This window comes from Aspergillus puulaauensis, chromosome 5 (assembly GCF_016861865.1).
Source record: "Aspergillus puulaauensis MK2 DNA, chromosome 5, nearly complete sequence".
Taxonomy (NCBI): domain Eukaryota; kingdom Fungi; phylum Ascomycota; class Eurotiomycetes; order Eurotiales; family Aspergillaceae; genus Aspergillus; species Aspergillus puulaauensis.
In genome coordinates, this window is record NC_054861.1 from 119173 (window position 1) to 134416 (window position 15244).

The following is a 15244-nucleotide window of genomic DNA, read 5'->3' on the forward strand; positions in this document are numbered from 1 at the left end:
CAGCCGTTAATGTCATATTTCAACATGAAACAGCCCGCTGGACTTCGCCGAGTCTGCCGGTGGCCGGGCTTGGTACATTCGGCGGAATCAGAGCGCACCTCGGTGACACCCGAGTGTTGGTCTACGACCCAATTGTATTTGCTGCTTAGCAGGACAGTATGAGACAACAGTCGGGCTTCAGCGGGCGACCCCCGAGGGCATGAGGTGGTTCCTAGAATACGGCAAAATATGGCGACGCTGTTGGCAGCTATAACAGAGCCGATGCTCTCAGCTGTTAGCTGGGGCATTATTGTCCAGCTACACATACCCACTTTAATCTATACATCTTGAAAATGCACCACGAGTCCGAAGTCAATGGATACAACTACCCAGAAGGCGGCTTGCGGGCCAACCTCGTCGTGGCTGGAAGCTTCAGTTCCATCATGGGCGGACTGGGCCTGATGAACAGCATCGGCATCTACCAGGCCTGGATTTCAGCGCACCAACTCTCGTCCCTGGACGCCGGGCAAATAGGGTGGATCTTTGGTCTCTACAACTTCATGGTTTTCTTCTGCGGTATCCAGATCGGTCCTGTTTTCGATTCGCGCGGCCCGCTCCTGCTAATGTGCACCGGGTCTGCATTGCTCGTTATCGCCTTCATCTGCATGGGCTTTTGCACGCTGTACTGGCATTTCCTCGTTGTCATTGGCATCCTAGGTGGTATGGGCACCAGCTTCATCTTCATTGTCCCCGTGGCGTGTATCGGCCATTACTTCTGCCGAAGACGCGGCGCGGCCACGGGGCTGGCGTTATCGGGGGGCAGCATTGGGGGCGTGATATTCCCGCTTGTACTCGAGATACTGGCACCAAGAATTGGATTCGCGTGGGCGACTCGAGTAATCGGTCTGATTACGCTCGTCCTCTTGATCCCGGGCGTGTTGCTCGTCCGCGCGAATCTCCCACCCAAACCGCCCTCAGCTAAGGTGTTTTTGCCTGATCTTTCGATCCTCAAGGACCCTGTTCTGGCTCTAACCACGATGGGCGTGTTCTTCATTGAGTGGGGGTTCTTCATCCCGCTGGAGTATATCGCTTCGTACTCCCTGGAAACAGGCATCGACCGCCGAACAGCATACCTGATGGTAGTCTTCCTCAACGCGGGCTCATTCCCCGGTCGTTGGCTTCCGGGTATTCTAGCAGATAGGTTCGGCCGATTCAACACACTGCTTTTAACAAACATCATATGCCTGGTCTCTGTGCTGGCCGTCTGGATGCCGGCAGCCGGGAACGTTGTCGCAGTCATTATATTCTCGGTTGTATTTGGTTTCGCGAGCGGAAGCAATATTAGCCTCGTACCTGTATGCGTCGGTGAACTGTGTCCAGTTGAGAACTATGGTCGGTATTATACGACTGTGTATACCATTGTTAGCTTTGGGTAGGTCCCTGCCCTTGGGATAATAGGAGTTTTATTGCTAATACCGTCAATAGGGCTTTGACTGGGGTCCCAATCGCAGGAGAAATTCTTCAACGCTGTAATGGAAAATACTGGGGACTGATTGCTTTTGCTGGGTGTGCATATGCGGCTGGAATTGCGTGCTTTTCAGTTGCTGTGTGGTTTCGGCGGAGAGGAAAGGAGGCTCACAGCACGGTCAAAACCAGCTTCGAGACCAGAGAAGAGCCGATGACTTTATCCTGACTTACTTTAAAGGCATGCACATATCCTCCCTCCGCTGCTGACCTTAGGTGTCCTTCGTACTGTGCTACTGGAAGATACCGCATTCACCAGCGACTACCCAGTGATGCGGTTAATGTCTTCGCCCAAGCTTGATGTTACCAGGAGGGCCTTTGACACGCTGAGCCTTGAAGGCTGGCCAGAAATCTAGCTATAAATCATAAATTCTTATATATCTTTATATCAATCTAATGACATAATGCCTTCTGGCCCTTCTATATACTGATTTGTCCGTGCTCCGTCTCTTCCATATCACTACAAATATAGGCATCAACAGGGCGAATCTCGACAGCGTGATTGGACTACAGAGGATAGACGAATTCCAGATTCTGTCGGTCCGTCCGATCTAAATCTGAATCTTTGACCTTTACAATCTCAGTCCCCGTATCGATCACTTCGTCTCTTTCCGATTCGTCGCCCTGCTCAGCAAGGAGTTGCTTCCGACGTCGGTTTTCGCGGTCAAGGTAAAAGCGAATGATAAGACACATAGCCGGAGAGATTATCCAAAAGGCCGTCATGAAGGACCAGGGCAGCACGTATCGCGGGCTATACTTGGACTGCCAGAATCTAACAAATGGTTAGCCGGTCAGCCTGTCTAGCTGGTGTAGATACTCACTCTGGTGAAATCATATTGGCGACAGCTGCAGCCACGACACACGAGGACATGAGACAGATCTTCTTGGTATGTCCTGTTGTAGTCGTTCCAGCCCACGAAAGGCCGAGAAGATAGGATGGCTTGAAGGATGAGATTTGTGTTCCCACGACCAAGGCTACTTTGTTTGACCATGGGGAAGAGAGCTGCGGAGTGCATTATGGGTGAGCGAGGGATATTTACTAGGTTAATGGCAATACTGACCTCAATAATACCTCCAATAATGCAGGGAAGATAAGATATTGCACACGTGTAGCCCGTACCAAGGTCTGTGCCATATAGCATCGCGGCTGAAACAAGGAGCAATACACAGCCCCAAAGAGGCTTCGCAACGTTGAAAAGAGCACTCTGAGCAGGGGTAAATCCAAACCCCACAATAATAAGGGGTACCTGTGCTGAGGTATTGCTTGGAAGCTCATTAAAGAACATGTGGAATCTGCGGGTTATCAGCATTTAGCCGGCATAAGTTAGGGCGACACAAATGACATACATAAATAACCAAGTCTTGACATCGGTAAAGCATTCACGCACCTGGGACCACTTGAATGTCGAATTTGTAATCCCTGCGCGTGTTTTGCGAATGATTTCGATCGTATGGACCTTTTGCTCCGTCGAAAGCCACTTTGCCTCTACAGGCGAATTAGGGAGGAATAATACAAGTGGGACAAAGATCGCAAATGTTATAATAGCACACATAATGTGAAGCCATTTCCAGGAGGAAATACTGCTAGCAAGAACACCCGCGCTTTCATCTTTGAGAAGCTTGTAGGCAACCATAGTAAGAAGGACATTTGCTAAGCTTCCAGCCGTCCACCATAGCAGCTGGACCCAGGGGCTCTTCTTCGGGGGAAAGAATGCCTGGTGGAGGATCGCAGTGGACGGCACGACCTGTGACTCTGTCTATCGATAAGTTCTAGCAACTGTTAAAATATATTCTGATGAAGCATGAGGCTTACCATGCCTAGGAGGAAGCGTACAGCCATCAGCTGCCTGCCTGTCCGGACAGCTGGATGGACACCTATCAAAACAGCCCAGAGGAAAAGCGAAGCAGTGATGAATTGTTTGTGGCCAACTCGTTGAGAGAGCCAAGCACCAGGCCAGAGAGCGATTAAGTAGCCGACATAAAACAGCGTGAAGAGTACATTGTACTCATTCTTTGTCATATCGACATCGTTGAAGATACCCATGGTGCTGGCAGACGATAGCGACGACTTGTCAAGGTGGATCAAGAAGGATATCCACCATGTCTGCCCGAGGAGGAACCAAAAGTTGCGACGGATGATTTTGCCTTCAATTTCAGGAGTGAGAGGCCGAACGTTGCCCTTGTTGGTGTTGTAGAAGTACGTCGTGTCGTCGACGTCTTGCTGGCTGACGACAACCGGATCTCTTTCGCGGGGAGAATCGTTGGTGGGGGGCTCTTTTCCACGGCCATCGCTATTAGCAGTGGTGGACATGTCTTTGGCAATTGTATTGCTTGACATCGTCCCAGTCCCTTGATTGCTCCCCTGCAGAAACCTCACCGGTCATGGATGCGGGAGAGAATGACTAGTAGCCTCGGTGGAGTGGGCGACTCTTATACCAAGGTATGTCAGGCAGAAACCCATCCTTGCCTGTTTAGACTTTGGATTTGATGCACACCGTCAAGACTCAAAGCAAAGATTATGTCATGCGGGGTGCAACCCTTCGCCAAGGATGAAGTGCAAGGCTCATTGGCCAGCGACATTCCCCTTAAGGAATGGCATCGGAATATCACACCTTGTGGGTGGTCAGACTGGACAATCAGCCCCGCAGCGTGGGTTACTCTGCAGAGGACTCGGCCATTTATGACACGTCGTGACAAATTTAATGTAAACCTGCATTGCCATATGCGCTCAATCCTACTCAAACTGGAAACTACAATGACCCTTCAGGGCACGCATAGTGGGGGAATCAAAGGCGGCCAAGCGAGTTGAACATTTCCTCCTTGGTCAACGGCATCCTATTTCAGTCATGGCCTTATTGGTGAGCGATGGAGGTCCTCACGGCTTCGGCGATGAAAGACTTCGGCGACAAACCGCCGGAGTTCGGCGAAGGCTGGTCCTGTGTCGCGCTTATTATTTATCAAGGAGACTGGTTTGTTTAGTGCTTTCCCGATAACTTACAAGTAGAACTTCAGGTTGAATGTGTGGCGTGTACAGCTTTCCAAAAGGCAAGCTACAAGCTTCTACATGTCTCAAGTAGTTAACGAAGTGGTTCATTCAGACTATACCTATGTGCCATGGTACTGGCTCTTAGACTATACATAGCTAGACGAATCTTACAGACCCACAAAAGGTACCATGCCTATGTAACTCAGCCTCGCCAGTGCGAGCCTATAAAATATTTGGGTCCTGTTAGTTATCAACCGTGATAAGGTAATTCTGGTTTTAATGGGCGACATCTTCCCAATTCTGCCATCCGCGACCCTCGATCTTGGACAGTTCTTCATCCGTGAGCTTCTTGCCCGTGGTGAAGTACCCGGAATTGATCTTTGCGTCAATCTCCACACGAGAGTCCTGGGGGATCATATCTGGCGCAAATCAAATCATTAGTTTCTGATGGTTGCTGTTGCTGAACCCAACTCACGGTCTGGTATGGGAACCCGCTCAAGGATTGGAATTCCCTGCTCCACTATCGCATCATGCTTCATATTCGACATGGAAAGCATGCGATCAATCTTCTTGATGCCGAGCCAGTGCAGAATGTCAGGCATGAGGGCCTGGAAGCGCATCTGATACAGTGTTAGGCCTTGTAATTGCCACCCAGGAGGGGAAGGGTTCTTACATCTCTCACACCGGCGATGTTCTCGGTCCTGGCGAAATACTTGTCCGCCGTGTCACCACCACGTTTGCGTGCGTTATACACCAGGTATTTCACTACTTCACCAAGGGCTCGTCCCTCCTTTCGGAAATAGATTGCGACTCCTGACCCGCCATTCTGAGCCTCCTTGATCGCCTCTTCAATGCCAAAGGCAAGATAAGGGCGGCAGGTACAAATGTCTGACTGGAAGACATCTGAGCCGTTGCATTCATCGTGGATACGGAGTGTAAGTTTGAAGCTTGGGTCTGATACACGCTCGGGTGGCCCGAAGATGTACACCGTCAGTCCCCCGATTGGAGGCAGGAAGACTTTGATATCGGGGCGCGTGATGAGTTCAGGATAACTGCCACCACACTGTTCGAATAGAGTCCGGCGCAGAGTGCCCTCGTCGATGCCGAATCTCTCGGCGACACCTGGGAGATACCATACGGGTTCGACAGCCGCTTTGGTGACGCGGACGTCTCCCTCCTTGTTGATAATAACATCGCCGTCGTCCCGGATACGGCCTGCCTTCAGAGACTCAGTAACCTCGGCTAACCGCATAGTCGCCCTTGTCACAGCGATTGTCGGTCGAATATCGAGGCCCGCGTCTAGATGGCTCTTGAAGAGCCTGGCTGTTTCATGGCCGAAAGGGTCCATTGCAACAATCTTGGACTTGTCCCCCCATGCTTGCTGAGGCGGGAAGTTAAATGTCGGATGCGTGTTCTCGAAGCTGGGCTGGAAGTTGCGCGGCAGGTCTCCAGCAGCTATAGCGATAGCATTGTAGACAGAGTAACTTCCGCCGTGGGCTCCAATTGCATTGCGCCTCGTGATGGTCTTTGACGCCCGAGACACCAAGACGGGTCCGCGCTCCTGAGGATCCGCAGCTCCCCATTTCAGTGGCACCGGATTCACGACACTCTGCCCGGGATAAGTCGTCAACTGTTTCCGAGTGTGTTAGCTTGCTGTCCTACTGGGGTCAATCGACTTCAAACTTACAATGATGCGTTCGTCGGTACTCGATGTGCCATTATGTCCGTTTGAGCCTGTCGGCTGATTAGACCCCATGGCTTTTGCGGGGTTTCAATATCGTCGCCTGGGTATTGTAAATAGCAAAAGAACGGACGGATGAGGGATCAAAACGGGTGAATGACCGCCGGGTTGACTGTTATTTATAATATGGCAGTGGCTAAAAACGCCAGTACTTAATTCACCAACCCTACTCTCCATCATCCCCAGCCCGAAAGTGTCATTTAGTATTCCATCGGATTGGTGCAGTGGAAACATCGATGATATCCCTCTGTCTATCTTATCTAATCTGTTTATCGCTATCTTATCTGATGTATATCTTATCGATAACCGACTAATTTGTATGCCTGCAAGCATTGTGTCGAGATCGCCATACCATGGTGATATGTGGTTAATCGCTGATAGTATGGCCAGTATATTTTGGAACTCGAGCGTGTTACGATTTAAGGAGGACATTGCCGGAATTCGTGTAGGATCCTATGAATACCGACCCCTACAAACCTTTCCTCGCAACAGCCCTGCAGAAAACATGGCCCAGCCGACCAACATGCTTTATCCGCCATACTCGCACGATAAATTAACCAACCCTCAGGACACGCCGTACGTCACTGACAATGAATTCCGACATTCGACCAGCCGGAGTTTCACCGAGGTGCGAGACCCCGCCACGAACAACCTCGTCACACGCGTTCCGCAAATGACAACGGCTGAACTGGAGGGCTCGATTGCTTCTGCTAGGGTGGCATTCCCCGTCTGGCGGGGCATGTCAGTAATTGCCAGGCAGCAGATCATGTTCCGCTATGTTGGTCTGATAAAAGAGAATCAGGATAGAATCGCTGCCATCATTACGCTGGAACAGGGCAAGACGCTTGCCGATGCAAGAGGCGATGTGTTGCGAGGCTTGCAGGTTGCTGAGGCTGCCTGCGCTGGACCTGAGTACATGAAAGGAGAAGTTTTGGAGGTTGCCAAAGACATGGAAACGAGGACCTACAGAGAACCCCTCGGTGTTGTTGCCGCTATTTGTCCGTTCAGTGAGTCTAGTATCCAACCCGCTCTGGGCGGACACCCACTGACCACATAAAACAGACTTCCCAGCCATGGTGCCCTTGTGGTGCATTCCCATCGCTACTATCACAGGAAACACGCTTGTGCTCAAACCGTCAGAGCGTGTTCCGGGGGCGGCGATGATTCTCGCTGAGCTAGCTGAGAAGGCGGGATTCCCACCAGGCGTGATCAACATGGTCCATGGCACCCATGACACGGTCAACTTCCTCCTCGACGCACCCGAGATCAAGGCAATCAGCTTTGTGGGTAGTAACAAAGCAGGCGAGTATATCTTTGAGAGAGGGTCTGCGAATGGGAAACGAGTGCAGGCAAACCTGGGTGCCAAAAACCATGCTGTTATCATGCCCGACGCTGATAAGGATCAGGCCCTGGCCTCTATCGTGAGCGCGGCCTTTGGTGCTGCCGGTCAGCGTTGCATGGCTTTATCTGTTGTTTTGTTTATCGGCGAAACGAGAGACTGGCTTCCTGAGCTTGCGGAGCGGGCGAGAGCGCTTCGCGTGGACGCTGGCTTCGAAGATGGTGTGGATCTTGGCCCGGTTGTTACTCCAGAGAGCAAGACGCGGATTGAGAATCTGATATCCACCGCTGAAGGTGCGGGTGCGACGATTGTTCTCGATGGCCGGGGCTATAAACCAGCAAAATATCCCAACGGTAACTGGGTTGGACCGACGATTATTAGCGGCGTGCAGCCTGATATGCAGTGCTACAAGGAGGAAATCTTTGGGCCGGTCCTCGTGTGTTTAAATGTGGATTCTCTCGATGCCGGGATTGATCTGATTAACAAGAATGATTATGGAAATGGCACGGCGGTTTTCACCTCCTCAGGAGCGGTGGCTGAGCGGTTCCGAAAGAATATAGAAGCTGGCCAGGTTGGAGTGAATGTGCCTATTCCCGTGCCACTGCCGATGTTCTCATTTACTGGCAATAAAAAGAGCGTTGCTGGTGGAGGCGCCAGCACGTTTTATGGGAAGCCAGGTGTGAATTTCTATACTCAGTTGAAGACAGTTACATCAAAGTGGGCGAGCAGGGACATGTCGCTCGAAAAGGTCGAGCTGTCAATGCCAGCTCAGCTTTGAACCACAACGTGAAATATAGCCCAAGATAAAGGAATGTGATATATCTTTCTCTGGAACAAGCATTACCCCCAGATAGTAGCATAACCGTTGTATGATAATTACGAACATACTTGAGGTCTCGCGCAGTAATTTCGCGACATATCTAGATAGAGCAAGGAGCTTCACGAGTGATCATCTCCTAATCCAAGCAGACTGACAGCTGGCAATCCTGGTGAGAAGCCATACTCGCATGCCACATCACATTCCATAGGTTTAGCTTCATCACCCATGGATCTACCGATATGCCACCCTCATCCTTGCTCATACAAAGCAATCTTATCGTACTTATCGTGGTTATCGTACTATCGCCCATACTCATATCTGTCGATAACGTTATCGGCCCTCTGCCCTAGACTGTCACCATCTCGAGGCCGGGACTAGTTCCCTTTAGTATAAACAGCAGTTCATGTCAGAGCCGTGTATGTCAGGCTTACCCAGTACTGCTGTACGACAAGCACGGTACCCACTAAAGTCTCGTAAAGATGGGCTCATATACGATGGACCTGTGTCTGCTTGCTGGTGCGTCCGGACTAAAGTATTGTCACCACACAAGCCGCTAAAGTCTTCACAGGGAGTGGCCATGGGGAATTAGCGAAACAGGTCAGCTCCAGGTACCTGTCCCGATTTCTGTTGCTGTTAATTAGGCCAGGCCTTGAGCTGGGACTCTAATACGCTGTCTGTCCCTAGGATTGGCTATCCGGTCGGACTAGGAGCCCTTCGCAGCACGCGGTTCTCGAACGGGGAAAACTGCGTAACGATCGAGGCGTCAGTCCGCAATGCCGACGTATTCATAATCCAAACGGCGTCGACCCCTGTCAACGACATGCTCATGGAGCTCCTCATCGCGATAAACGCGTGCAAAATCGCTTCGGCCAGGCGCATTACGGCCGTTTTACCGTGCTTCCCGTACTCACGCCAGGACAAGAAGGATCGAAGCAGAGCCCCTATTACGGCGAAGCTCGTTGCTAACATTCTGGAGAGCGCGGGCTGCAACCATGTTATAGTGAGTACCATAATGCCACCTGTACCGATTCCAGTGCGTTGACTTCTCAAAGACGATGGACCTACATGCGTCGCAGATTCAGGGGTTTTTCAACATTCCGGTTGATAAGTATGTCAATGCTTCTCGGTATATATATTTGCTAACTCAGGTGTACGGCTAGTGTAAGATCACCGTCTTTGAGTACGACACTGCGTCAAGCTGAAGATACCATGAATAGCTATTCTCGGAGAAGACAATGGTGGAGTATATTCGACAGAATTATGGAACGGATGACTTGGTTGTTGTGTCTCCGGATGCTGGAGGCGCAAAACGGTATGCTGTTGAAACGCCAGCACTTCTACAGCTCCAACTAACGACCATGAAGTGCCGCGAGCATTGCCGACAGGCTCCATGTTGACCTCGCCCTGATTCATAAAGAACGCAAGGTCGCAAATCAGGTGAGCCGTATGATTCTGGTTGGCAATGTGTCCGACAAAGTAGCGGTGCTTGTCGATGACATCGCAGATACCTGTGGAACTCTCGCGATGGCAGCCACGATCCTCAAGCAGCACGGCGCCAGCAGTTGTGTTGCCGTCGTTACCCATGGCTTTCTCAGCGGGCCATCGGTGAAAGTAATCGAGGAGAGCAACATTGACAGACTTGTCGTCTCGAACACCCTGCCGCTTCCAGAGCACGCGCAGTCATGCTCGAAGATTTACCAGATGGACGTTAGCATCACCATCGCGGAGGCAATCCGGAGAACGCATAATGGAGAGTCGTAAGTTCTGTCCCGCATATCTTGCAATCGGCAGCGCAGCTAAACAAACCCAGGATTTCGGTACTGTTTTCGTAGCTCCTACGCCGTTTTCAGATTGAGTGTTACGTTTGGAAGACCACGAGAGGTCTATATTCGGGAGGCATTGGATTGACTTGATATGCACACACGTTCATGAGCCTGGCAATATCCGCTATCAATATCAATGATGATAAAAACAATTGAATATGTTTCTGATTCCAGCATGCCCACATCTAGTTAGGACTGAACTAGAAATCTAAAATTGATTCTACCACACGCAAGTCGGAGAGATATAGCGATGTCTAGCAGAGGTACCTACATAGACTCAAGTTTCGAGGAATTGCCTTGATTCAGGTTGTGTCATTACATTTCCCTTGGCAAGATCAGCTCATTAGTTGCTAGTTCTGCTGCTTGTTCCTTGACCATAACGCGTGTATTCGGAACAGCGATAGACAAGGTCCGCTATCATGATAAACGGTGGATCTAGCCTTCCACGATATCACCAAGATATGCTCGAAATCCTAAGCGCTGCGTATCAGCCATACTATCTAGTCTCTTATCATGCGCTAGCAGGGTCCCGAACCCCAAAATGTTATCAATGAGTGCGGGGTTTGAGGGCATCAAGGAGTCGAATGCAATGGCTCGTGTGACCAACAGGGATGCGAAAGTCAGTATGTCGCCCTCACGAGGCGTATTTTTAGATAACAATACCTCGTTTGATGTCTGATAAAATACAGCTCACTTAAAGCATCATACCCAACTCAACTCATTTGTCCGGCCCTCACTTTGATACCATTCAGAACCGATCACATCATGTCCGACGAGACTATCCCAGCCATTTGGCATGCAGAGACCAACGGGAATGCGCCTCCCAAATGCAGAAAGAATTTCCACCACCCCCAGGTGACTGTACTACCGCAGCACAATCATCTGCTCTCCCTGATGACCATACTCCGTGATGCCGAAACTACGGCTTCACGATTCGCTGAAGTAGTAGAAAGGGTGGCAGAGCAGCTCGTCGGGGCAGGTGTGCATTTCCTATCATGGGCCAAGGGTTGACGCCTGTTTGACCATATGTTGCAGCTCTCAATCTCCTGCCAACCGAGAATGCGGACGTGATTAGCCCCACGGGTACCACGTACCGGGGTGTACGACAGACCCAAGATGTCTGCGGAGTGAGCATACTCCGGGCCGGTGCGAGTCTGGAGAATGCTGTGCGCCGTTGCTACACGTATGTTGTTTGCGATCGTGTTCCCATACTCGATTGGCGGACAGGCTAACCGTCGCGGCGTTCAGCGGTCCTCTTAGCTTTGGCAAGATATTGATCCAACGGGACGAGACGACATGTCTTCCCTCTCTTTTGTACTCGAAGCTGCCTCTGGGAATTGAAACTAAGAGTATGTTGTCTTCCTGGAATTGAAAGCGAAAAGGTCATATTATCTAACATCCGATTGGCTTCGCCAACAGCGGTCTTGATCCTGGAGCCAATGTTGGCGACTGGTGGCTCGGCGTGCACAGCAATCAAAGTCATTAAAGATCGCGGCGTTCCTGAAGAGAACATCATCTTCGTCAACGTTCTATCATCACAGCGCGGGGTCCAAACTCTCTTCTCTCGCTTTCCGTCTATTCGTTTAGTCACTGCAGCGGTAGATGAGGAGCTTACTCCGAGAAAGTTAGTACTGAGGAAGCGTCCAAATGCTCTGAATGATGCTAATTAGGGTCAGTCATATCGATCCAGGCTTGGGTGACTTTGGCGATAGGTTTTATGGAACAGAGGGCTGAGGATTCTGTCGATTTTGAAATGCAATCGACGTAAATGTCTGAAAGGGAGGCCTTGATATCATGGTTCATATCTGTTTAAATATCTTCAATTCGCATACTCAACTGGTCACCACAACCAATTTATGAGCGTCGCAGCCACCCATCCCCTCCTAGCTCCTCCTCATGTCTCCACTGGACAGTTGCCCAAGCAAGGACGATCGGGAACTATTTATGCTGCCGTATGTATGATTAGAGTCGCGTTTTAGGGCGTTGGTCCCTGCCCATCAATTCGTCGTATCGAAATGTCCTGATGGTTATCCAAAGGTGCAATCTTGTCGTATTCTGCAATATTTCCTGTCAAGTGTCCTCTGATTAACCGCAAACCAGAGAATATGACTGGCCTACGCGTCCTTCAAGCTTGTACCTACAAATCCGATACCAGGGTCAACGCTGCTGGCAGCTGGCCTGCAACAGTAACAGCTAGTCAACGGCGATCGGGAGTAGGGGATTGCTGAAGCCAAGTGGGCGAGCTCCATTTATTAGTGAAATAAGAATTGTTCGACTCTACAGTTCCATTGCTTCTCAGCTGAATCTGGCTATGAACCATGTCTATTATGCCCGGACTGTTACACAGTAACCGGCGGTGATAGAGACTCCCAGGTGGATGATTAGAACAGCGTCCCATCCCCCTGGATCAGAATAGGGCTGGACCTGGTTTGAGGGCGCAACTGCGCTGCGAGTTCCCGGCCTCCTTTCCAAGTTCCGGCTTCCAACATCTGTGGAAGACTCAGTTTAATTCCCTGACGTCCGAAGTGCTCACTGGCTAGCTTGTGAAGCTCGTCGAGTAAAGCGACTGTCATTGCTCGCCATTCCACGATGACATCGCTGCTGGCTGGAAAACTCGGGATTTCTTGATTTGAGGACTCTAGCCCTTGCCTCAATGTCTGGTCCCTCAGCTTGAGAACCCCCAGGTCAATAAACAGGCCGCCATTACGGTACTCTGGCAGCCCGGTCGCGCGTTCGACATTCTTCCACTCTAGGCCCAGAACCCGCAGGAAAGGCACCGTGATGGAATACGCCAGCCATTGGGTCAGCTTATGAAACGGTTGTATGCGTAGCGCGTCACTTCGACCTGCCTGATTGGTATTAACGCTCTCGAGAACCTGGAGGGGCCAGGCATCCCCAACCGGGACCCCTGCGACTTGGGTGCGGTCTTTAGGCCAAGCGGGTAGGAGGAGTTCCTGCAGAACGGACCACAGAACGTCAAAGTCCAGTTGTTCCGACCCGTTTCGCGTTCGAAGCAAGTAGTCTAGAGATTCAGTGAGAGACCTACCTGGAAGATATGGGTGGAGACCTACCAACGAGCTGTCCTGGCCGGCCGTCCGTACCAAAGAATTTCGGCAGCGCCAATAGAGATGCACCGACGCTGTTTAGCAGGCTGACACGGGATGTGTCGCTGAGAATTGGATTCTCTGCGCTGATCTGAAAATGCTTCCTGAATGTGTCGACCGTCAAAGCACCCAGGCCGTGTCCTGATCAAAGCCGTCTGCGTTAACGGAGTGGGTATCGTATATGATATATCACCATTGGACTTCTCACCATCAACCCGGAGAAGGTTTCCCGTCTGGCCAGAAAACGCGCCAGCTGTCATCATATACATCGATGCGACCGCGATTCCCTCGCTCCTCCCGTATGCTTGGCCAGTACCGGGCTCGGTGAACTTCCACAGATCCCCAGCACCAGCGTCTAGCAGAACGGAGATAAAGAAGAGATCAACCAGGCGGCGTGTGACTTCAAGCTGATCGCATCCCGCAATCTCCCATTTCTCAATGAGCTGGTCGACCCTAGGGACATTTCCAATATCAAAGTGTTGCCATCGGCCGTGAGGAGGAATTCTGTCAAACTTGTCCGGACCAAAGTCTCGCTGCGCCCAGTAATTAGCCATTGGTCTGTATATTTCCCATCCATACATACAGTGATAATGCCAGTGACAAATTCCGCCACCGTCGACATCTTCGCAGCGTCGTAGTGGAAATGACTGAGCTCGTCCCTGCTGGCAGCTTGCAGGACCAGCTGGGCCCGTTCCCGGACCGCCTGGAGACTCTTCAGGTATTCAATGTCGGCCATTGCGGATTGGGCAGTTGAACAACAAATGATAGTGTTACCGGGTTATTGTCTTTTGTCAATTCTGCGGCGAGACTCGTGCATTCAGCCAGTATACTCTCCTATATAGGCGGTATTATTCCCCAGACGACAGTGTGATAAGTTCGATAAGAATGATAGTGATAACGATAAGCACGATAAGATACAAGATCAGGCTGATAAGCATTATCGCCCTCCTTATCGACCGTACTGCAAGAGCAGCAGGACAATAGTGTCAATCAGGCCATATAACGCTCTAGATTCCAACCTGTGTCTCGACATACATTCACCTCATTACATCTGCTTTCACCATCCAGTATATATGACGAAAAGCGCTAGACCGGACAACTTCGAAATGGCGTCAAACCTGAGAGTGGTTAACGACGCGGAGGCATCGCGGATCATTTCACACCTGCGCAACGAGTCGCTGAAACCCGCAGTCGTGCGTCGGCTGGCTCGCGAATTGACCACTGCATTAACACCGTATGCCCTGAAGCCGCCTGCCGCAGGGGAACAGATCGCGGTCATCGTCATCCTTCGATCGGGCCTCGCAATGGCCGATCCATTTCTCGCTGCTCTGCCCGACGACGTCGATGTCGTTGTTCACCATCTGGGACTCTTCCGAGAAAAGGAGTCGCTTCGTCCCGTGGAATATTACAATAAGCTCCCCTTGAAGAGCCCGCGCATTAAGAGGGCCTATATCCTCGACCCGCTGGTGGCTACTGGTGGCACCGCGAAGGCGGCCATCAACATCCTAAAGTAGTTGATCCAGACTCCTGGAGAGCCTGGAGAGCAATTTAGCTAACTGTTTTATTTTATCTACTAGGGACTGGGGAGTTAACCACATCACACTACTCTCGTTGCTGGGAAGTGCACAGGGTCTCGCCAATGTTGCCGGTGCGTGGCCCGAAGGCACGGAGATTGTTGTTGGTGCGACTGACGAGGCGCTGGACAAGAAGGGCTACGTCAAGCCGGGCTTGGGCGACATTGGCGATCGGCTTTTTGGTACAGCGCTGGAATGAACACGGAGACTTGCAATAATAGGCTACTGAGATTATGCGTGTCGCGTGTAAGGATACCCCGCAGAAACGCGTAGTAAACGTTATGTAATTATCTATAAAGCTGCAATCTGATCACCGCTAAACTCCAACGTCCCCACTCGTTTAAGGACCAGGAA

At 50.9% G+C, this 15244-nt stretch overlaps 8 protein-coding genes across 8 annotated transcripts; 5 read left to right on the forward strand and 3 right to left on the reverse strand.

Moving 5' to 3' along the window:
• Positions 1 to 332: 332 nt before the first annotated feature.
• APUU_50043S (uncharacterized protein) lies at positions 333 to 1672 on the forward strand (the record flags this gene model as incomplete). The annotated part of the gene is made up of 2 exons (XM_041704997.1): positions 333 to 1411; positions 1465 to 1672. The coding sequence occupies 2 exons, from the start codon at positions 333 to 335 to the stop codon at positions 1670 to 1672; spliced, it is 1287 nt and encodes a 428-aa protein (XP_041557526.1).
• Positions 1673 to 2010: 338 nt separating this feature from the next.
• Positions 2011 to 3841, reverse strand: APUU_50044A (uncharacterized protein; the record flags this gene model as incomplete). Its single annotated transcript, XM_041704998.1, has 5 exons — positions 2011 to 2275; positions 2325 to 2506; positions 2565 to 2796; positions 2851 to 3260; positions 3317 to 3841. The coding sequence occupies 5 exons, from the start codon at positions 3839 to 3841 to the stop codon at positions 2011 to 2013; spliced, it is 1614 nt and encodes a 537-aa protein (XP_041557527.1).
• Positions 3842 to 4765: 924 nt separating this feature from the next.
• Positions 4766 to 6245, reverse strand: URG1_1 (uracil-regulated protein 1; the record flags this gene model as incomplete). Its single annotated transcript, XM_041704999.1, has 4 exons — positions 4766 to 4908; positions 4965 to 5109; positions 5163 to 6119; positions 6177 to 6245. 4 exons carry the CDS (start codon positions 6243 to 6245, stop codon positions 4766 to 4768), a joined length of 1314 nt encoding a protein of 437 aa, XP_041557528.1.
• Positions 6246 to 6753: 508 nt separating this feature from the next.
• Positions 6754 to 8347, forward strand: APUU_50046S (CoA-acylating methylmalonate-semialdehyde dehydrogenase; the record flags this gene model as incomplete). The annotated part of the gene is made up of 2 exons (XM_041705000.1): positions 6754 to 7237; positions 7293 to 8347. The coding sequence occupies 2 exons, from the start codon at positions 6754 to 6756 to the stop codon at positions 8345 to 8347; spliced, it is 1539 nt and encodes a 512-aa protein (XP_041557529.1).
• A 521-nt stretch (positions 8348 to 8868) lies between these two features.
• On the forward strand, positions 8869 to 10297 carry APUU_50047S (ribose-phosphate diphosphokinase; the record flags this gene model as incomplete). Its single annotated transcript, XM_041705001.1, has 8 exons — positions 8869 to 8905; positions 8958 to 8986; positions 9036 to 9389; positions 9424 to 9497; positions 9538 to 9550; positions 9607 to 9701; positions 9754 to 10146; positions 10222 to 10297. The coding sequence occupies 8 exons, from the start codon at positions 8869 to 8871 to the stop codon at positions 10295 to 10297; spliced, it is 1071 nt and encodes a 356-aa protein (XP_041557530.1).
• Positions 10298 to 10753: 456 nt separating this feature from the next.
• On the forward strand, positions 10754 to 11882 carry FUR1_1 (uracil phosphoribosyltransferase; the record flags this gene model as incomplete). Its single annotated transcript, XM_041705002.1, has 5 exons — positions 10754 to 10835; positions 10913 to 11191; positions 11248 to 11395; positions 11461 to 11561; positions 11632 to 11882. The coding sequence occupies 5 exons, from the start codon at positions 10754 to 10756 to the stop codon at positions 11880 to 11882; spliced, it is 861 nt and encodes a 286-aa protein (XP_041557531.1).
• Positions 11883 to 12593: 711 nt separating this feature from the next.
• APUU_50049A (URC4/urg3 family protein) lies at positions 12594 to 14052 on the reverse strand (the record flags this gene model as incomplete). Its single annotated transcript, XM_041705003.1, has 4 exons — positions 12594 to 13234; positions 13284 to 13457; positions 13525 to 13849; positions 13900 to 14052. 4 exons carry the CDS (start codon positions 14050 to 14052, stop codon positions 12594 to 12596), a joined length of 1293 nt encoding a protein of 430 aa, XP_041557532.1.
• A 337-nt stretch (positions 14053 to 14389) lies between these two features.
• On the forward strand, positions 14390 to 15089 carry APUU_50050S (uracil phosphoribosyltransferase; the record flags this gene model as incomplete). The annotated part of the gene is made up of 2 exons (XM_041705004.1): positions 14390 to 14826; positions 14894 to 15089. 2 exons carry the CDS (start codon positions 14390 to 14392, stop codon positions 15087 to 15089), a joined length of 633 nt encoding a protein of 210 aa, XP_041557533.1.
• Positions 15090 to 15244: the final 155 nt, after the last annotated feature.